Source organism: Anoplophora glabripennis, unplaced genomic scaffold (assembly GCF_000390285.2).
Source record: "Anoplophora glabripennis isolate ALB-LARVAE unplaced genomic scaffold, Agla_2.0 scaffold1180, whole genome shotgun sequence".
Taxonomy (NCBI): Eukaryota; Metazoa; Arthropoda; class Insecta; order Coleoptera; family Cerambycidae; genus Anoplophora; species Anoplophora glabripennis.
Window position 1 is genome coordinate 22,933 of NW_019417262.1, and position 23,977 is coordinate 46,909.

The window sequence follows — 23,977 nt, forward strand, 5'->3', positions numbered from 1 at the left end:
ACTACAGCTACTTCCAGTCGCTCCGACAGTCATATCGACAATGTTTGTTTTCAAGTTTTAGTTAAATTTTTAAAAATGAAGATCGTTCTCCAAAATGTGTTGTGGCTGCTCGTCTTCGTGGCGTACCAATATTTCTGTCTGGCCAATGAGTCCGCTACTATAGGTGAGGCTATTTTGAATCCTTTTAAAATGTCGTGTTAAAGCGGTTGAAATTAAAAACGCAAATGTTCAGATAAGTTTCCATTTATGTTTATTTGCTACCTAAAAAAGGGGATCATGTTATAACTTGTTGTGACCGCGAAATTTATAAAAGCTTAAAATTCATTCACGGAACATAAATTCTAATTTTACTAAGAATCAAATACTACTTTTGAATTATACATACATACATACATAGAAATAAACAGGTATAAATTAACAAAACAATCACTTACACTTAAATATGTACATTTACAAGACTAAGACTAAACTACTCCTACAAATAAGTTAATAACATTTACAATAATAGCTGAAACAATTTTTTTGGACGCTCTCTATCTCAAGAACCAAGCTGTTGCGGACCTATGTACATATGAACTTTTTATCTTGAAATTAGTCAAAGATTCACCCTTTAAAGTTTGTACAAGTACTTAATAAAGGCCCTGTATATTAATGGACTGAGCATTTATGAAGTTAAGCATTACATTAGTAAAGTTACATTAAAATTTGAACATCCCACTGTCATCTCAAACAAAATGCAGTGATTTACCAAATTGGCACCTATGGAAAAAGGAATTGCTTATTTTGCACAGAAACACAAAATGCCTAGATGTCATGTAAAAATTTCCTATTTCCCTCGTTTCACATTTTTGTCTAGAATTTAGGAAAACTCCCCAAATCTGCCATCACTGTAGCGGAATTTTTTACACGTACAAATCAGGTCATCTCTAGTGTACTAAAAAAAAACCGTCGCAAATATGTAAAATGTCTATGTAAGCTTCCAAATTCTTGACAATAGTAGTACGTAAATATGTTTGTCGGGGAATATATAATTTTTAGAATTAATTTGTGTCACGTTTCTGCACAGAAAAATAAAAACTGATTCTAGTAAACATTTAAGAGTGTAAATATTTCAGTACAAGTCCCCAATGAATGAGTTATTTGGCAAGAAATTCGTAAACACATTGTTTATTTAAAATAATAAAGCCACTTTAAATTTAACCATTAAGATATATTTAATCTTTGTCTTAATTAGAAACGGAGATACAGATACAAAAATAACTCATATTCCACTAAAAGTATTAAACAATTTGATTACTACTATTTAGTAACATTTGAAGAAACTGTGTTAAAGAATACAATAACAACTTATATTGGCACCCGAAACATATGTTCATTTAGTTGTATTAATTCTTATTGAATTAAATTTCCAATATGTCCCTTATAACTTCTATCAACGATTGAGGACATCTAGAACACAAATAAATCCTTTTAGTCCAACCAAATTACACTCGGAGAAAAAAAAATTGATACCTGGACTTTTATAAGTGGAAATAGTAAAGGGGCTTATAATAAATCTAAAAAAAAAAAATGCGCGAGCAGGGGCGGCGGAGGGTTGATTTGGGGGGTTGAAAAGTTATGAGAAATTGTATCATTGGGATTTCTGGCGAAAGTTGAGGTCAAACAAAAAAGTATCCAATACAAAAGTTGTCATTAAAAAATATAGAGGTCTATTTTTAACATAACCTCAAAATTTCCGAGAAAAATGCGAAAAACATTCTGATTTTTCGTTTTTTATTTCTCATTTCCGCAAAAATAATTTAATTTTGACGAAACTTGCTGAAAGTATACCTTTCTTTATCTTAAATAACCTCAATTTTTTTAGCTAAAAATATCAAGAAGTTTCTGAGATATTAATTTTTTTCGGCCTGAAACACATTTTTTTCAAAGAAAAATTCTACTTAAAAAAATCATGTACAAAGTTCTGCGGTTATCATTTTCTTCGTTTTGACATATACTTTTTGGTGAAATAAAAAAAGCAAAAAATTAAAAAATGACTTGCAACAATGAATTTTACAGTTATTGTTAATAATTTATTTAAATTAAAAAACATTCAAAAACTGATTATAACATTCTATTCTACGGAAAAAAATAAAAAAACCTGTGTTTCAAAATTTTATTTTTGTACAGCAGGTATTGCTATAAACATCTAAGTCAAATTACAAATGTACAAATGTACAAATGATAAATTATCTCAGGATGTTTTGAGATTTCAGCAATACAAAGTATTAACTGCAAAGTCTACTGTTGACTCGAAATCCGAAAACCCGAAATTTTGCAAAATCGTTTTGTTTTCTTTCTGGCTTTATTTGAAAATGAATTTTAAATAAATTGCATATTTACATTGCCACTTTTTTGGCTCTATCCAATGGCGTCAACATTTTTGCAATCCGACGTTTCGTCTTCGACGGGCCATTATCAGATAATTTTTTTTAAATATATCGCTGCTATTTTTATGACAAAATCTAGTCATTTTTAATTCTGTATTAGATGATATTACTATTGTAATCGCTTAAAAAGGTTTTAGCTTGTTTTAGCTATAATTTAAAATTTTTCCTGAGTACGGCTCTGAACGCTTTCAAAATATCTATTGGATGAAGTCATAACAGTATAAAAGTCAATACCGCACAAAATATCCAACAATTTTTTACTACTGTTAGCAATACTAATTAGAAATAATAAAATATTTCATAAATTCGTATTATTTTTTTATTAGGTACAACTTTTTAAATTATGGATTAAAAAAAATTGTTAGATATTTTGTGCTGTATTGACTTTTATTCTCTCCTCTCTCTCTCTCTCTTCCAATAGATACAGGTATTTTGAAAGCGTTCAGAGCCGTACTCAGGAAAAATTTTTAATGATAGCTAAAAACCTTTTTAAGCGATTACAATAGTAATATCATCTAATACAGAATTAAAAATGACTAGATTTTGTCATAAAAATAGCAGCGATATATTTAAAAAAATTAATCTGATGATGGCCCCTCGAAGACGAAACGTCGGATTGCAAAAATGTTGACGCCATTGGATAGAGCGAAAAAAGTGGCAATGTAAATATGCAATTTATTTAAAATTCGTTTTCAAATAAAGCCAGAAAAAAAATAAAACGATTTTGCAAAATTTCGGGTTTTCGGATTTCGCGTCAACAGTAGACTTTGCAGTTAATACTTTGTATTGCTGAAATCTCAAATCATCCAGAGATAATTTATCATTTGTGCATTTGTAATTCGACTTAGATGTTTATAGCAATACTGTACAAAAATAAAGTTTTGGGTCAAACAATGAGACACAGTTTTTTTTTATTTTTTTTCGTAGAATTGAATGGTGTAATCAGTTTTTGAATGTTTTTTAATTTAAACAAATTATCAACAATAACTGAAAAATTCATTGTTGCAAGTCATTTTTTATTTTTTTGCATTTTTGAGCATGTTTTTGAACTGTTATTACAGATTTTTTTATTTCACCAAAAAGTATATGTCAAAACGAAAAAAATGATTACCGGCAGAACTCTGTACGATGATTTTTTTAAGTAGAATTTTTCTTTGAAAAAAAAGTGTTTCAGGCCGAAAAAAATGAATATCTCAGAAACTTCTTGATTTTTTTATCTAAAAAAATTTGAGGTTATTTAAGACAGAGAAAGGTATACTTTCACCAAGTTTCGTCAAAATTAAATTATTTTTGCGGAAATGAGAAATAAAAAACGAAAAATCAGAAAAAAAGTTGTAGATTTTTGCACGATCTACAACTTTTGTATTAGATACTTTTTTGGTTTGACGTCAACTTTCGCCAGAAATCCCAATGATACAATTTTTCATAACTTTTCAACACCCCGAATCAACCCTCCGCCGCCCCCTCCTCACGCATTTATTTTTTTTTTTCGTTTATTATAAGCCCCTTTACCATTTCCACTTATAAAAGTCCAGGTAACAATTTTCTTTTTTTCCTCTAAATTTATTTATTGTTTTCAGGAGTAATTTTCAGCGAGGAAATCAATCAGTCCGCGGTTGTGCTGAAATCCACAATACACAAAAAGAACACTTTCGACCACATCGTTTATTTTAGGACCAACGTTAAACAGGTGTCCAAATATGATTCCTTCGAAGCCAGCAAGACCTGTGAGTAAAAATTAGAATTTGCCTATCTGGGTGTTGTCTGCAAACATCAAACGATATTCCCACTTTCATCTGTGTGACGAATACTGATTGAAATACAAAAGTAGGTCGCAACTAACACGAACCACAGAGTTTGCAAACCAGCAGTTTCATTCTATTGTGGGGACTGATATTGAATTCATTCGGTCGTTTTCGGTGACCTTGAATGGAAAAACGTTGATCGGGATGAGGGGGATCTCTTTTGAGGTGGATGTGAGAAGTGGCAAGTAAATTTTTTTCTGGATTACCTTCAGTACAACTCTCCTAATAAAAGTGTAGAGATCCCTAGATCTGTGCGAGGTCCGGAACATTTTCAAAATTGTAAAAATGTTTAAAAAATGCCTCCGGGTTTTTTTACTTATATCTTGGAACCTATGCATTTTGGAAGAATATTGAAGAGGAAAAAAGTTTTAGAATTGAATTTTGCACATTATACTGAAAGTTAAAAATTTATTACCGATGTTGCAAAATAGCAATAATTGATGAAAAAAGGCAAAATAATCAAAGTTTTTTTGAATAATATTTTTAAAGTATTTTAATTGCTCCGAGGGCATTATAATTTTGGTAAAAAAAACTATAGAGTATAACAAAACAACACACCAAATTTCAATAAAATCGGTTCAATAGTTTTCGCAAAATAATTATTTGAAAAAAAAATTGAAAAAAAATGTTCGACTTTTCAAAATGTTGCACAGCCTTAAATAAAGAATCTAGATACTTGAAAATTTTTTCATATAGAATAGACCGCTCAACCTTCCAAATTGTTTTGGAAAAATTGAAATCGGTTGGTTAAGACAGCCACAGTAAATCTTTAAAGTTAACACTGTTTTTCTTATTTTTAAACAATTAGATTACATTTATCAATTTGCAATTTAGTTTTTTTCAAAAATTATAATTTTAAGGTACTATTTTTTCTTAATTTTATCTGTATTTAACAAAAAAATTAATTTCTAAATAAAAAAAATTNTAAACAAAAATTATTTAAATAATTGTAATAATTATAACAAAATATATTCATATTCAGAGTGTTGAAATATATACGTAAACAATTTTTTTCATTGAAAAAATGCGATAGAATAGGGTAAAATAAACAGTATATTTAATGCATAAATAATAAACTTTGTTTATAACAAAATATTTGCAAATTAGACAATTGGCATTACGATATTCGAATTCCTTAGCTCACGAGACATCGGAATAAAAAAAAATATCGAAATTGGTCCATTAGAAGCCGAGATAATGCAATTTTTTTCGTACTTTTGCATTTTGAACCTCCGAATTCAGTCTAGGAGCGAAAGCCCCCTCCCCCACTTTTCGTGTTTTGAGTCACTTTTCGCGCGTGCGAGCGACAGCTTTTCCGCTGATTTATCCATGTTGCCGATAACTTATCGATATGAAAATTTTTTCCACCTTAGAACTCGAAAAAACTAAGCCACTGGATCAAAGATTATTGCTAAATTGTTTATAAATTAACGGTAAAGCCGATAAACTTTGACTGCTTATACATATATCGAGAACCAATAAACGGAATTTAACTTTTTTTAAAAGAAGCGCCTTTCCGAGTACTTTAAAATTATAATCTTTCAAAAAAAATTTAAATTGCACATTGATAAATGTAATCTGATTGTTTAAAAATAAAAAAGAGTGTTAACTTTAAAAATTTACTGTTTACGGTTTTATAGGTTCCAAGATATAAGTAAAAAACCAGACAAAATAGGTATTTTTTAAAATTTTTTAAACATTTTTGCGTGTTCCAAGCTTTAGGGATTTTTAGCCGATGGTGCCAATCGTGCAATGCTGGTTGCGTATGCTCGACGATCACATGGCTTGTAATCATTTACGAAGGCTCCGTACTTTGCAGTATGTAAAATATTGGCAGAAGACGACGGAGTCGCAGCAGTGATAAGCCTGAATTCACCGACGATCGCCCTACTGGAATCGATATGCGCCCAGTTCGAAGTGCCATTCTTCATGACTTCATGGAAAGCTCCTACTACTAGACAAGTCGAGACTGTTTTCAATTTCTTTCCGAAAGCAGAACTCTTCTCGCAAGCACTAGCAGAAGTGGTGAGGAGCTTGCAGTGGAGCAGCTTCGTCATCGTCTACGAACACGAAGAAGGCCTCGTCAGGATGCAGGACATCTTAAAGCTTCAGGACATCTCACACGACAGCAAGCATAATAATATTCGAGTTAAGCAGTTAGGCCCAGGTGACGACCATCGGTAATCACTTTTTACAATTACTGCTTTAATGTTAGACTTTTAAAATATGTGTCAAAATGTCATATAGTCCATTCGGATAGCATGGATTTTCCTCAAAATTTGCATACAAGCTCATCTGATCCCCCTCTTCAAAAGTTATATTGTCTAGATGTGTGCTTTTTTCTATTTGGGGCTGAAAATTACCCTTGTGCGAAAAAAATACGAAAATAGCAGATTTACGTATTTTAAAGATTCAATTCATGTTCAAATATGTTGGATAAGTTCCTTTCATGTTTTTTTTATATAATTTATGAAATTTAATTACTTTTCAACCCTTAAAAATTCTTAGAAACTACCCTTCCAGGGCCAAAAGGTAGAAAAAAAAAGTTTTTAACAGTTTCAAATATTTTTTTGGTGCATTCACAATGCATTGCATTTCTTTTGTTATTCATTAGAAAGCTTACGACTCATTACAAAGTTGCAACCAAACCATCCCTTATAATAAAATAAACAAAAAAATACTATTGAAAGCTTGAGATGTTTTGCATAAATGTTGAATTATAAACTTTGTATTGGTTTTCAAATGATCTATGATATATTGCAACTTTTCAGCTACCCAAAAAACCCTTATGGAAGACCTACCCCTCATAAAAAACCCTACCCTTATAGAAAAATTTCCTAAAAATTATATGTATGATGATATAATATTATTTTTTTATTTTATTGAATTTATTCTCAAAATCTTTTTATTAAATTTATATCAAATATTATAAATAGTATTAAAATACTTACTCAAATCAGTTCACAAGTACTTCAAAATACACAGAGATGATGGTATAGTGTTATATAAATTTTCCTCGAAAAACCTTTAATTTTTCCGCTACAGGACGTTGAACGTTTTGGTTATAGCTATCTTCGAAATTGACTTCAACTTCTGGGAGTCATAGCTCGGGTTCTATACCACCTACAAAAATTAAAAAAGCAATCTCTTTGCTATTTAAATAAAACTTGTAGTTTTTGAGATATTCACGAAAAATGACTAAAAAACATGCATTTTTTGGGCTAAAAACGAACATGTTTAGGCGCAAATAACTCAAAAAGTATTGACTGTATAAAAAATACTTATAGAACATTTTTTGCTTAGAATTCGTCCCTGTATCGAATTGTTATTTTTATTAAAAAAAATTCCCACCCTCCAGAAGGGGTGGCATCCACCCCTAGGGTAAAAGCATACATCGGCACTATATAACTTTTGTTTCTTGGGCTATTCCCTAGCTACAATTCAAATTTCACATCAATCCATTCCATCCGAAAAAATTGGTAGCCAAAATGCTTCAGTGTTCAGTGACTGGACTAATAAACCTCTGCTAACAGACTATTTTGTTTTTATTGCAAGTTTTGACGTAAAAGCTAAGTTGCGTTACTTTACTGAGCTCTCGTATCGTTTTCCTATCTAGATCAGCAAGGATGCACTTTCCGTGTTAAAAATTAAATATATTATTCAGACCTGTAAAAAACAGATGAAACTGAATTTCATTGATTCGGAACGAATGCAAAAAAAGATCTTTATTAAAATAAACATTACTAATCAAAAAGTGTAGTAGTTGTTATGCAAACTTAAAAAATTATTGGTTATTGCTGTTTGTTTCAGGTCATTACTGAAAGAAATAAAGAATGCCTCGGAAACCAACATAATTTTGGATTGTGAAACAGAACACATAATACCAATCCTAAAGCAAGCTAAAGATCAGAACTTATTAAATATAAATAACAACTACTTTTTAACATCATTGGTAAGTTAATCGCATCCTGTTTTCCCCATTAGCCCTTCTCTCCCTAGTTATTCCTTGGCCAATTGGACGCTAATTAATAATCTCGGCTCGTCTAAATATTTAACAAAGTTTTGAATTGTAATTTGTTTATTTGGTTTAATTGGTCATCAACATATAAATTTCAAAAAGGCGATTGGGTATGTACAGGGTGCCTCAAAGTCGATAGTATGGGCCTACTGTGAGGATACAAAAAATTTAAATAAAATTTGGGATACGTGGTGTCAAATGGGATGAGGTAAGCTCCATTTTCAATCGAAAGTATTATCTTTGAGATTTGACAGAAACGACTAATAATCACATTAGCGGTGGAAGGATCAAGTAGTCGTTGGAAAATAATTGAATTTACGTAGTTTAAAGTGCATAAATGTCACAAAATACTTGCCATTACTCAATACGAACGTCAAACATATAACTTTTGTGCTTGCAAAATGTTTTCTCATTCAGAAAAAGTTGATATGTTGCTAGTTTACAACGAGTCACAAAAAATTACAGAAGAGCTGTAGAGTTATATTGAGAAAGGTATCCAGAGCGCCTCTTTCCTGATCATAGAACCTTTACAAGATTGGAGGCGACCTTGCGACGAAATGAAGATGCATTTTCTGTTCAGAAAAATCAAATAATTGACCGAAGGGTAAGAAACAATGTTAATACAGCTAGACTGTTACAGTATTTCGAACAAAATCCACGAAATTCTATACGGCAGGCTAGCCGGGAATTGAAATTGGATAAATCAGCCGTTCAACGAATTTTAAAAACCAGTGGGTGTCATGACTACACAATTCACAATTTGGAATATTTGCCTGAGCGTCACATTGAAAACAGACTTAATTTTATAGCTCAAATTCCGCAAAAACCGATTTAAGATAAAACCGATTAGTCGAATAGTGGTTAAAACAGGATATCCTAAAACCGGTTATTAGAATAACCGAATAACCGGTTATTAGAATAATGGCCAACACTGTATATCTGAAAATCGGTATTTTGAAAAAATTACAGGATATACGATGTTATTCACCTATTCACGTATTTTAAATTTTAAAGTTAAATCTAATATTAAAAGTTAAAACGCTAAAACAGTTAAAACAGTTACATTTAATAAACTGTGGTTGTTCAATTTATTATTTATATCAATGGGTTTGGTTGTTTGGTTTTTGGTGTATTTGGATGTGGGTGATTGTTTTTTTGTCAGTATCTGTGTCTGTGTCTCAGGATAAAATATAAAAATAAAATGTATTTCATTTAATCGTTCAACCTAATTTTTGTAGTTGGCATTTACTATGTATGTACTATCTAGCCAATGTCAATAACTACATAATACTAAGACTATATTATAATGTTATTTAGATATTGGCTATAAAGTAAGAATTCGATTTTTCGGATGTTTTAAATGAACACATTATCAAATAATCGATTATTTGAATAATCGGATATTTGAAGTATCGAATAACCGGTTTTCGGGTTACGTAAAAATCCGAATTATCCGTATCCGGTTAACCGACTATCCAAAAAACCGATTTCAGTTGCCAGCACTAATTTTTATGAACGTACATTGAAAAGCGTGAATTACCTAAATTTCCTACAAAAAGGACTTTCCGCACTTCTGGAAAATATGGCTTTGCAGATCCACCCCACAAGACCGACCAGAATTGTGCAGCAATATTTAGATAACGTTTTCCCATAAAATGGATAGGTCTTAATGGACCTATTCAGTGGTCGGGAAAGACAACAGATCTAACACCCGTCGATTTTTTTATGGGGAGTTTTAACAAATAAGGTTTACAAAACACCTTCGCGAGATATTAATACAGAAAAATTTCTGTAAGAAAAGTTTATTAGAAAAAAGAAAGACAGGACAAAAATTTAGGTATGTTTCTGGAAAAATATGATGACGTCATTAGTCGTTTCTGTCAAATCCCAAAGATAATACTTTCGATTGCAAATGGAGCTTACCTCATCCCATTTAACATCACGTGTTCCAAATTTAATTTAAATTTTTTGTATCCTTACAGTAGGCTCATACTATCGACTTTGAGACACTGTACAATACATAAAGATTAAAAAGAAATATCTGTGAAATACGACTAGCCACTTTTAACATGATTTCAAATGACTGATTTTAACATATTAACAGATTTTTGTATCACAAAATTGAAATCGTTCCAGGACGCGCACACACTGAATTACACAGAATTGCGCACCGCTGCAAATATAACTACTATAAGGCTCTTTAATTATAACACTGAAGACTTTAACAACATTTTGGAGAGATGGAAGCTGCTCAACAGTTACGACAAGATGATTTCTCTTGAGGGGCATCAGATCAGGGTAAGTTATTTTCGAGCGAAGGGAATTGAAATCGTTTCAAATTCGTTCGTATTCCACAAACTTTAGTTCAGGCAGACGGTTTCTGACCACAGTCGCTCAAGATCTATTGAAGATATAGACTTCAAACTTGAAATCCCTCAAATTCCTCTTAATATGACGCCACTGTCGATTTTTGTTGAAATTTTTCGTGAAAGTAGCTACCATACCAAATTCGAGATTTATATCTTCAGTGGTTCTTGATCAAAAATTATGTTTCTCAACTATTTAGGAAAAATTATACTTAATTTTTTTTGTGTTTGTACGAAACAATTTTATAGACCAGGAAAAAAAACATTTTGAAATTTATTAATTATTGGGCGAGATTTTATTGTTGGAAAGTCTTGGGAATGATAATACAAAAGGCGTCTCATCAAATGGGTAATGAAAAAGGTATAGCGTCATTGTTTTTTATCAACAAATAGGTCAAAAATTCGTCAATTTTCGTTTTACCCGTTATTGTAAATAAACTATTAATCTTAGCGAAAAAGTTCAACAGAGGATTTGATCTAGAGAAACTCATCTTTAAAATGAGACTTTATATGTTAAAATTGCTTTATAAACAAAAAAGCTATTGCAAAGTTAAACGGAAAAAATGCTTTTTCTCTAATTGTTAATAACTTTTTAAATAATTAATAAAACCTTACCAAACTTTCCCAAAATGTGAGTTTTTATATCCTTAAGAGATGTGCAAACGATGGGCTCGATCGGTCAAATAGTTTTTGCAAAATTCCATTTATTTATCCCATTTTTGCAAAAAAGGACCATTTTCAAATAACTATTCCGGGGGCAGCGTTATGACTAAAACCTTCTTTTTGGGCTCATTTTCTTCGAAGGGACACCAAATATCCTCTAGTTAAAAAAAAATTATTTTTTTTTCTAATTTAGTTGTATATAACCATCTCCGGACCTATTGGTCATAGAAACTTGTTTTTTTTTCAATTTGTAGGTTTTTTACGAGCTTTCGAATGGTGTATATAAATTCTTTCAAAAGTTAAAAACCACCATTTTATGTATTTGTTTATTAGGGAAAAAACTGCCTTCTATTTGGCAACAATTATATACAAATTATACCGCGTGTCCCATTTTAAAAAATACACGTGAATATCTCTTAAGTTAAGGGCTTAATGAAAAAATGTTTCAAATAAAAGTTGTAGGGTTTTGAGGGGGACATCTAATGGTGACCTTGACCATGACCCTCAAGGTCAAGTTGATTTTTTTCAAATGGAAACACATATTTTTGACACGAGAAATGAAAACAGCAGAAAATTTTACATCCGATGATGACCTTGACCATGACCTTCAAGGGCATTTGAAGGTCATTTGAAGGTCCTTTTAGTTTTTTGTTGCAAAATTCATTTCCTTCTTGCCGAATAGTGTACTCAGGCGCTGATCGCAAATACGAAGTCAAAATTTGAAAATGGTTAATGGATATTCTGGAAAATTATGGCGAGCCCCACATATCAAAAAGAAAAATATGAACAAGATTAAAGTTTTGCCTGCAAAACACTAGAATGACCTTCAAATGACTTTTGAAACTTAAGGACAAGCAAAATTCTTTTCACTTTCTATTTTGGTCTGAAAGATACCGATTTCTATTTGAAAAATTAACTTGACCTTGAAATGACCGTGAAGGTCAAGGTCAATGTCATAGATGGACGAGAAATGGCCCGCTCTTATCATTTCTGGTCTCAAAAGTAGAGTTTTGCCAAAAAAACTAAAATGACCTTCAAATGACTTTCAAACGACCTTGAAGATCATAGTCAAGGTCATAGTCGGATGCAGAGTTTTCTGCTCGTTTCATTTCTGGTGTCAAAAATATGTTTCTATTAAAAAAATCTACTTGACCTTGAAATGACCTTGAAGATCAAGGTCAACGTCATAGATCAACGTGAAATGGCCCGCTCTGCTCATTTCTGAACTCAAAAGTAGAATTCTGCAACAAAATCTAAAATGACCTTCAAATGACCCTGAAGGTCAAGGTCAAAGTCGGATGTAGAATTTTCTGCTCTTTTCATTTCTGGTGGCAAAAATATGTTTCCATTTGAAAAAATCTACGTGACCTCGAAATGACCTTGAAGGTCATGAACAAGGTCACCATTAGATGTCCCCCTCAAAACCCTACAACTTTTATTTGAAAAACTTTTTCATTAAGCCCTTAAGAGATATTTACGTGTATTTTTTAAACACCCGGTATAAATTCACTTACAGACGGAAACGGTGCTTTTCCACGACGCACTGCTGCACCTCACCACTTCCATAAACGAATTATTAAAGACCGAGAAGAGCATAAGGTCCAACTCCATCAACTGCTTTGGAAGCACAACCTCCAGAAACGGATACACCTTTGCATCGTACATGAAAGAGGTGAGCACTTAAGTGACAAACGTCTAAATTCCGTACCTGTCCCAACAGTAATATTTTTTTCTAACGGCGAATTTGTAATTTCCTGAGTAGAGAAAACCTTTGCTGACCCTATCTGGCCCTATAGAATTCGACAATTATGGAAATCGCATCGATTTTAACATACACGTGGTGGATGTTATTGAAAACCAGATACTTGCGGATTGGTACGCAAGCAACTCGTCGCTGGTTTTGCGCAGAAACTCCAACGAAAGGGAATTCGCGGCAGTCACAAATCTCCAAAAGATTGTCGTGAATGTGACGTCCAGGTAAAATGCAAATGATGTGCGTGTGAGTAAAATTAAAACTTATAAGATAAATTACAAACAATTCTCCAATTTTCTTGATAAAAGCGTATTTAAGCAAATTAAACTTATTAATTTATTATAATTATAATTATAATTATAATTAATTTATTTACGCGGGCAAATGTAGTACCAAAATGCGATGTTCATACAGGGTGTTCCTGAAATATGTGATTGGGGGCACGAAAATAAGCAACTTTTATTAAGAATTTTATCAAACTTATGTTTTCTTGAAAGAAAATTGTAGCAGGTTACAGAATGGCGTAGGTTGGAAGTAGCACGATAGATGGAGCCGCTTACGCTCTGTGTATACACATCTCCTTGTGAGTAACGACACTAAAGCTAATGATGAGGAGCAATCAATAACAATAAGTCCCAAACCGACCTATGTCTGGTTAGTTAGGCTTACGAACAATCCTAGTTGGGTCAATAGTGTGAGAAAGTAAAATAACCCCCTTGTTGTTCTTAATACAGAAAAAAAGTTTATATAAAAGTTGTACAGAATCAAAAAACCAAAAACCTAAAGGACAAAATTAATTGGAAAGATACAGGGCGGTTAGTAAAAACGGAACACGTCAAATATAACATTTTTTAAATGGAACACCCTGTATATTTTTAAACATATTAAATTAAACAGTTTAACATTTTAATGCGGGGTTATGTAGAAAATTCTTTGATGAAATTCTTTTTTGAAAAAAAAATGACCTCGAAGAAGTTGTATTAGCTATCAACTACTAACACTTGGAGTAAAAATATTTGACAGAGTTATAGACAATTGTTAGACAAAGGTTCCTATACTAGCTAATATCGATATTTTATACAGGGCATTTTTTATAATTCGATCATTTTTAGACTTGATTTTTAAAAAATTTTCAAATGGAACACCCTGCATTTTATTGTCCTATTTTATTCACATATCAGTCCACATCAACTTTTATTAAATATGTTCTACACCTAAAGTTGTTAGTTTTTAAAATATAGCAACATATCTGGAGAACCTAATTTTTATTATTTTCGGTCGCACGAAATGGCTTTAGAAAAAATTGTCACATTGTGTCAACTTGTCAGTTAATAGTTTATCATTCCATTTTGAATTAATTTTATTATTTAATATTTATTTGTATTATTCTATAAAATAATAAAAGTTAAGTTTTTTCAGAAATGTTGCTATATCTAAAAACTAACAATTTTAGATATAGAACATGCTTAATAAAAGTTGAAGTGGACCGATATGTGAATAAAATGCAGGGTTTTCTATTTGAAAAATTTTAGAACCTTATAAAAATGATCGTATTATAAAAAATGCCCTGTATAAAGTATCAATATTAGCTAATATAGGAGCCTTTATCTAACATTTGCCTACAACTATGTCTAAATATTTTGCTCCAAGTGTTAGTAGCTGAAAGTTAATACAACTTCTTCGAAGTCATATTTTTTTCAAAATTCAAAGAATTTTCTGCATAACTTGGCAACCCCGCACTAAAATGATAAACTGTTTATATTGCCATATATAGAATTTTCTCGGAAATCCATATGTTTAAAAATATGCAGGGTGTTCCATTTAAAAAATGTAATATTTGGCGTGTCCCGTTTTTTTACTCATCGCCCTGTATGTTTCAAATTAATTTTGTAGTTTAGATTTCTTGATTCTGTACAACTATTATATATACAACTTTTTTTCTGTATTATGAGTAACAATAGGGAGTTAATTTACTTTTGCACATTAATGGCCCACCCTGTATAAACGTGCGATACCTTAAATTCAAAAGTTGTACATTTGAAGCAAGAATTTTTTTTGCGTGAATATGTTTTGTCTTAACGGTGGAGAACCTGCGACGTCCGTAAGTTTTTTGTGGCCTTTAAAAAAGTATCTTTATAAAAGTTCATTTATAGCACTTATAGGTACCTATATCAACTTATGCTGCCTCCTTTATTACTGCCTAATTTAAATATGGCATCCAATGGTAAAAAAGTTCCCCACTTATAGCTTGTCTCAATTACAATTATTTATTTATGTTTATTAATTTATAAAAGCCACCATTTGATTGGCTTAGAAAGGTCGGCAAATTGGCGACCGCAAAAGTTCTAGGTACGCCACTGTGTACAACGTGAGGATTTGCATCACACCAATAGTGAATGTTGTGAAAATTTATTATGTTATCCCTACTAAAATAATATTCATCCGTAAAAATCACCTTGCTTGTAAAATACAGACCTTACGCAATTTGATATCGAAATCACTAGCAAAATTCCACACGAGGCTGAAAATCATTGTTATTTAATGCCTAAACCCTTTGTAATCCTGGAACAAACAACGCACGTGCACAAGATGCACAGGGTCGACTTACGTTTATGGTTAATTTTCTTAGTTAATTTTCTCGGAAACAGAAACATTTAGACCATCAATTGCTGAATTAAAGTTGCTTATTTTCGTGCCCTCTATTGCCCTGTATACCGGTCTCAATATTCCACATAATGAACCGACTTATAGTAGGATCGTATACGATGCAAAGTAGAGCAAAAAATTGTCGGCCTTTTATCAAAGGAAAATCGTGTCATCATTTTTAGGAGGCGTAAGATAAATCATTTCAAATTTAAAATGAAATTCAATGTAAAATCTGAAATACCGCTGCATACGCACTGTGTTCTGGTAGTAGCTGTAGTCGCCCAGGTGCATCGAGTGTACGAACTGGTCGGTTATACGTCAAATACTAACCTGGCGAGCTTTGCCGTCAATTAGAGAGCGCTTCCAAAAAACAAGTAAACAACAGTGGCGCGTACAGAGGTAAAATGTAGTACATATGTGGAATTTAGGAAACAAATTGGATTTATAATAAATTACATTTAAAATAAATAGTTTATGAGAATAAAGGAATTTTTGTAGGAACAAGGGTGCCAGACCTGAACTGATCCCCTCGTCCCTTCATAATGTATAAAGAAATTATTCAATTTGTAAAACCCTTAAAGGCGTACTTCATTGGTTCCCTTGACAGGCAATGATTTATTACTTTGCATCGAATATGATCGTACTATATACCTCTATCCTAAGTTGCTATTGGGCATCAAAGTTTAGCAAAATAAATTGCCTTTGGAGCGCCTCGTAAGATTCCGTTGAAATTTAGTACGCATAGTAAAGTGAGGCAGTGGATTAACAGAATTGTGAAAAATACGCCCTTCCTTGACCTAATCTGCTCATAATCTTCTCCGGGGTCGTGCGTTAAAGATGAAGGATTCATTAAAAAATGTTAGCTCTTGTAAATGTTTTGTATTTCTAATAGTTCTAGGTGAATTTTTTTATAATAGGTAATTCAAACTTAAATAATTACATTTGATAAGTAATTTATTTGATAACAAAAGCAAAACGACTTATAATAGACTGTTGTCTCATAAGAACGGTTTAAATGACCACCGATTTCACTATACATAAATTAATTCTACACAAAAAATTAAAATGCACTCTCGGTATTCCTTCATTCTGAAAATTATGAACACCATCTTCAATCTTGTCATACAATTGCCCCTCGCTATTAATACTCGCAGAGTTCCCTTTCTGTTTAAGCCCTACCAAGTAAAAAAAATCACAGGTATTTAATTCAGGTGAACATGGTGGCCAAGTGGCCAGTGAATTGGATCCTAGCTACCCATCTGTCAGGATACAGATCATTTAAATGTTCTCTTACATTGCAACTGAAGTGCGGTGGTGCTTCGTACACATCAGATACATGTGAAAGTCTAAATAACAGATGTCATCGATTTGGTAATTTAATAGGACCAAGTTACTGATAAAACCAATCCACACTTCACACTTTTATACTAAATTCATGCTGAAAATGTCTTTCCATAAAATACCTGCGGATTTTCATCTGCGTATACATGGTTATGCAGATTTATTATTCCACGACTCTGTCCATGAAAAGAATGTTTTTGTAGGTCATATCTCCAGTTCTGTATTGGCGAATACTCGTGAGAATTGAAGACGAGCATTGGCAAGATGAAGAGGTAGAAATTGTTGAACTGGGTGAACACGAAAAATATGAGTTAGTTGTTCGGGGGCTACTCTGTTCGCTGTACTTTTGCTATACTGCTTCTGCATTAATCTGAACTCCTGAGAAAAGAAAATTTTTATGTTTACTTTGATGCCCTCTAGCGACTANATGTTAGCTCTTGTAAATGTTTTGTATTTCTAATAGTTCTAGGTGAATTTTTTTATAATAGGTAATTCAAACTTAAATAATTACATTTGATAAGTAATTTATTTGATAACAAAAGCAAAACGACTTATAATAGACTGTTGTCTCATAAGAACGGTTTAAATGACCACCGATTTCAGTATACATAAATTAATTCTACACAAAAAATTAAAATGCACTCTCGGTATTCCTTCATTCTGAAAATTATGAACACCATCTTCAATCTTGTCATACAGTTGCCCCTCGCTATTAATACTCGCAGAGTTCCCTCTCTGTTTAAGCCCTACCAAGTAAAAAAAATCACAGGTATTTAAGTCAGGTGAACTTGGTGGCCAACTGGCCAGTGAATTGGATCCTAGCTACCCATCTGTCAGGATACAGATCATTTAAATGTTCTCTTACATTGCAACTGAAGTGCGGTGGTGCTTCGTACACATCAGATACATGTGAAAGTCTAAATAACAGATGTCATCGATTTGGTAATTTAATAGGACCAAGTTACTGATAAAACCAATCCACACTTCACACTTTTATACTAAATTCATGCTGAAAATGTCTTTCCATAAAATACCTGCGGATTTTCATCTGCGTATACATGGTTATGCAGATTTATTATTCCACGACTCTGTCCATGAAAAGAATGTTTTTGTAGGTCATATCTCCAGTTCTGTATTGGCGAATACTCGTGAGAATTGAAGACGAGCATTGGCAAGATAAAGAGGTAGAAATTGTTGAACTGGGTGAACACGAAAAATATGAGTTAGTTGTTCGGGGGCTACTCTGTTCGCTGTACTTTTGCTATACTGCTTCTGCATTAATCTGAACTCCTGAGAAAAGAAAATTTTTATGTTTACTTTGATGCCCTCTAGCGACTAAACGAAGCAACCTAGGATCGAGTTAAACCTCAGTACTTAGCTGCATTTATACGGAATATTGGGATACGCTTTATAATGGTGACGCTAACACTGAATATTTCAGGCTTGGTGACCCTTATTTAATGAAGAAAACCCCTGAAGAGGGTAAGACATTGTATGGAAACGACAGGTATGAAGGTTACTCGATGGATTTAATCCAAGAAATAGCAAATATTATCGGCTTCAGATTTGAATTTCATTTAACTAAAGACGGACAATACGGCAAATGGGATGAAAGCCAAAAGAGATGGACGGGACTAGTTGGAGATCTCTTAGAGGGGGTAGCAATGAACCAGTATATAATTGTTCCTTAATTAAAGCTTTTATCACTTCTAGAGGGCACAACTAGCCATTTGCGACTTGACAATCACTCATCAAAGAAGAGAAGCTGTTGATTTCAGCACCCCATTTATGAGTTTAGGTATGCAAAATGTACTCAGGGCGTCCCAGTGTCAGCGTACAAAAATTTACCAGGGGGTAGACCAGACCAAAATAACATTAAAATTCTTATAAAATATTTTTTTCTGCGATGCACTATCACTGAATTACAGGGTGTTTAGAAAAAAAAAAACGGTTCATTTTTGAGACATGAAACAAGAGCACATTTTTAGTTCAGAATCGATTGCAGATTCAGGAAAATGCAATCAAATTTCATCAAACTAGGATATGCAAAAGTTATGAAGACATAACCTTGAGGACAAGCTGGCCTAGGCCGCCCCTGGCGTCAGAACGAAATAAGCACCTTTTAGTTTTAATGACCTTTAATAGATGTACACTTCACCCAAAAATTACTTAAATCCCTGAAAGGATTTTTGAGTTATTGCGGAAAGTTGTTATTATTTTTTTCTAAACAACACCCTGTAACTCAGTGAAAGTGCATCGCAGAAAAATGTTTCATAAGAATTTTAACCTTATTTTGGTCTAGTACATTTTTGTACACTTCCATTGGGACACCCTGTATTTTAGCAGTAATTTATTACAAGCTGCATGTTTCGTATTTGTGCGATTATTGCAGGTATAAGCATTTTATATAAAGAAGAAGCAGAAGAGGACATCAACATGTTCGCCTTCTTAGATCCCTTTTCGATGCCCATCTGGATATATACAGCCACATTGTATCTGGTTATTTCTGTCGTATTATATTTCATATCGAGGTAAGGAAGTACATCAATAAAGTACATTCTAAAACAATTTCGTTGACCAGGATGACTCCTGGAGATTGGGAAAATCCGCACCCGTGCAATGAAAATCCAGAGGAACTGGAAAATATATGGAGCATCAAGAACTGCCTGTGGTTAACCTTGGGGTCCATAATGACGCAAGGCTGCGATATATTGCCAAAGTAAGTCTTTACTCTCAACTGGCACCTAGCTGCCTACATACAGGGTGTCCGGTAAGTACCTCCTAATCTCTCGAGAGTGTATAGGGGAGGTCAAAATAAAACTAGTCCTTCCTATAATTTTTTTCCTAATGTGCCCCCTAACGGAGTTATGGGGGGTCAAAGGGGTACCTAGAAATTAACGTTTAGGGTTATAACTTTGAAACCACCCTGTATATTTTAATAAAATTTTCGTACGTTGTATTACACATGGAGCTCTACGATTTGATGCTAAAATCAACTTTTTGCTATTATCAGGTGTCCAGAAACGGACTGGCCCTATCACAATTTTTCTCAAAATTTTGACAGAAGTAATTTTATCAAACTGAAAATATTATTATTAGATACTCTGAAGGTTTTTCTTTAAAAATGGTACTCTTTATTTATTTCGAAAAAATGAACGGTTTGCGAGATAAATCGGTTTTGAAAAAAATTGGTAACAAAAACAACAATTAAAATTTATTTTTTTTACATATTATTTCATGCATTTAATTTCTTTAACTTTATCAAGTCCAGAAATCTTTGAACGGGTTGGCTATACTTTATGAGCAAGTAGTGACCAATTAAAAATAACATTTGAAAAATAACTTACTTACAAGACATGCAACAAAGAACATTCAACAATGAACAAAGGTACCTAAATGTTACTTCGGTAGATGTTCAAAATGAGCACCCCGTACTTCAATGCACTTTCTAATCCTACGAATGTTTTCCCGGTGCACTTGAAATAATATTCCGTGATTATTGCGGAGATGGTCACAGTTCTGTGTTAGCCTCAGCAGAAGTTCCTCTCTACTATTTACGGGTGTTGAATAAACGTTATTTTTTAAATGACCCCACAGAAAAAAGTCTAATGGGTTTAGGTCGGGCGACCTAGGTGGCCATAATACAGGTCCGCCTCGACCTATCCATCGATCACCAAAAACATTCGTCAGATGTTGACGTACTAAACGATCAAAGTGGGGTGGTGCACCGTCATGCATGTACCACATTTCAGTTCTTATTTGAAGGGGCACTTCTTCTAACAAAATATTTAGATTTTCCTCTAAAAATTGCAAATAAAGAGCACCATTAAGTCTTTGCTCCAGAATAAATGGACCAATCAAATGATTCCCGATAATGCCAGCCCACACATTCACCATAAACCTTTGTTGGTAGCGAGTTTGAACTAAAGCGTGAGGGTTTTCTTCATCCCAGACATGTAGATTATGCGAATTAATTATGCCGTCTCTTGTAAAACCTGCTTCATCGGTGAACAAAATAGATGTACCAAAATTATGATTCCGAATATGATGCTGTAAAAACCAATTGGCGTATTGAAGTCTTTTTGGATAATCATCTGGAGACATAGCATGTACTTTTTGGATGTGGTACGGGTAAAGCAATTGTTCTTTCAGAGTTTCATGTACAGCCCATTTTGTAACATTGTTTTGCGCCGCAAGCTTCCTTATGCTATTTGAAGGATTATTAGCAACGTCTTCCAATATTTGTTCCTCTACATGAGGGTCTCGTACTCTCCTCGGGGCTCCTGCTCCACCACGGCGTGGCAAAAAGCTTCCTAAATAAAGGATTCGGAAGAAATTAGTTTCACTAACGTTTTTCACTATTTTTTTTTACCTGTTTCTCTTAAACTACGATCAACTCTTTCAAAAGTTTTTGGACTCGGCAAATGTCGACCCGGAAACCTTTCCTCATAAAGTCTTCTTGCCTCCACGGAGTTGCATAATGCTTCCCCATAAATTAGGTGCATATCAGCATATTCTGCACAGGAATATTCTTCCATTTTTAAATGTTATTTCTAACGGCTTAAAACGAATACCACAATAAAATTGAATTTTTATTCTGTCACGCGCCTTTGACAAGTACTTTAAAATCAACAGGGTCTAACAACGAAAACAATAGAAAAGAACTCCATGGAGACAAGAGCAATAATAATTTGTAGATGTATTTTGGTCATAGATGTTGATTTTACAAGAAACGGCATTATTCATTCCCTTAATTCACCACCAGTAAATGTTTATGGTGAATCTGTAGGCTGGCACTAGCGGGAATGATTTTATTGTAAAAAAATAAATTTTAATTGTTGTTGTATTTGTTACCAATTTTTTTCAAAACCGATTTATCTCGCAAACCGTTCATTTTTTCGAAATAAATAAAGAGTACCATTTTTAAAGAAAAACCTTCAGAGTATCTAATAATAATATTTTCAGTTTGATAAAATTACTTCTGTCAAAATTTTGAGAAAAATTGTGATAGGGCCAGTCCGTTTCTGGACACCTGATAATAGCAAAAAGTTGATTTTAGCATCAAATCGTAGAGCTCCATGTGTAATACAACGTACGAAAATTTTATTAAAATATACAGGGTGGTTTCAAAGTTATAACCCTAAACGTTAATTTCTAGGTACCCCTTTGACCCCCCATAACTCCGTTAGGGGGCACATTAGGGAAAAAATTATAGGAAGGACTAGTTTTATTTTGACCTCCCCTATACACTCCCGAGAGATTAGGAGGTACTTACCGGACACCCTGTATAGGTCAGGAAAATATGCTGGGTAATGACCATTTCGTGACTTTTAGTTTCGGCAAGCTGAATTTATCACTATATATGCTAAATATTATGTACAATAACATATTAGTCTCCACAGTCATAAAAATTGGGGGAAGATTGTTTACAGGCTGGTTAATTGTATAAATTATATGTAAATTCACGTTTTTCCGTTCATTTCCACGAGAAAACAGTAAAGTACTTTTTTTTCGTCTTCACAAGACCTACAAAACTAGCCCTCGAGAGTAAAAAAATATTGATTGGATTAAAAATTATAAACAGAAGAAGTTTATTTATGTCTTTTGAATTAAACATTTATAAACTGCGTTATTATTACCAGAACGTTTTGGCATTTTTTTCAAGGTAGATATCATAATAATATGTTGAAATCTATCATTTTTTTTTAATTTCAAATTTGCAACCTGGAATTTTTTTATTTTTTAGCCTTATTTGCAAAATGAAATATACGACTCACGAGCGTGATATAGTTATATATTATTACATATTCGAAAAGCTTTAATACAGTCCGTACGATATTTGTTGAGGCAGAATTCCAAGAAGACCCCTCAACGCCACTCTTTTGGAACTAACAAAATAAATATCAAAATGGTTGTTGTTACGCTACTATTATTATTGAAATAAAATGTCACGTATGTTCCCAATTATGGTTAACGTTACTTCAGCTGTTCCATTTCGTATTTCTAGAGGGATATCATCGAGAATGGCGGTTTCGATGTGGTGGTTCTTCTCCCTCATCGTGACCAGCTCCTACACGGCAAACCTGGCTGCTTTCCTGACCAAAGACAGAATGGAATCCAGCATTAAAGGAGCCGAGGATCTCGCGAAACAGACCAAAATTAAATACGGCGTGGTGGACGGGGGATCGACCATGAGCTTCTTCAAAGATAGCAACGTCAGCACTTACAAGAGGATGTGGATAAACATGGAATCGACCAGGCCCAGCGTCTTCGAGAAACATAACAATGACGGTGTCAAGAGGGTTCAATCGCAAAAAGGAAACTACGCTTTTCTGATGGAATCTACTCAAATCGAATACGAAATAGAAACCAAATGCGATCTGAAACAAGTGGGCGGCTCCTTAGATTCGAAGAGCTTTGGCATCGCGATGCCAATGAGTGAGTATCACATTTTTCTATACATATATCATATCTGCACCACACAATAATCAATTAATAAGGTAAAGAATATTATCAGAGCGACCATGATGGTGGCTCCGTAACAACAACAAATTTATTATGCCCTAGCCCTAGACAATACCAATAACAATATAGTCCAGACGGTATCTGTTTCAATGAGTCCATATTTGGGTGAATCGTATATCCACGGAGATTTTTAGCTTTTTGGCTTTAAAATATCACTAGAAATGAAAATTTTTCTATGCGCATATAAAAAAACGTGGGTTTAACTTTTGGCGGCACAATATGTTAAAAAAATTCGAAAAATGTCATATTTTTCTTCCTATTTAATTATGTATCTTTTCAAGAGTTGATTTTAGGCGAAAATGAAAGACGAAAAAAATGTTTGCAATTAAATTTTTTACAAAACATGTCTAGTTACAAATCGAATGAATCATGTTTATTATGGTAAAAATCGAAAAAATCGCAAAAATGGGGTTAAAAAACAATACTTTTTA

General features: G+C 33.0%; 1 protein-coding gene across 1 annotated transcript in view; it reads left to right on the plus strand.

Annotated features, from left to right (window-relative positions):
• Positions 1-23,977, plus strand: part of LOC108914805 (glutamate receptor ionotropic, kainate 2-like) — a 29,833-nt gene continuing 5,856 nt past the window's right edge. Inside the window, exons 1-12 of the mRNA XM_018720696.1 lie at positions 1-163; positions 4,010-4,156; positions 6,054-6,414; positions 8,045-8,186; positions 10,389-10,550; positions 12,798-12,953; positions 13,044-13,258; positions 18,463-18,679; positions 18,735-18,819; positions 19,414-19,552; positions 19,603-19,740; positions 23,029-23,459. Coding sequence (XP_018576212.1) covers positions 76-163; positions 4,010-4,156; positions 6,054-6,414; positions 8,045-8,186; positions 10,389-10,550; positions 12,798-12,953; positions 13,044-13,258; positions 18,463-18,679; positions 18,735-18,819; positions 19,414-19,552; positions 19,603-19,740; positions 23,029-23,459 — 2,281 coding nt within the window. The 5' untranslated portion in view covers positions 1-75. The remainder of the gene's footprint in view (positions 164-4,009; positions 4,157-6,053; positions 6,415-8,044; positions 8,187-10,388; positions 10,551-12,797; positions 12,954-13,043; positions 13,259-18,462; positions 18,680-18,734; positions 18,820-19,413; positions 19,553-19,602; positions 19,741-23,028; positions 23,460-23,977) is intronic.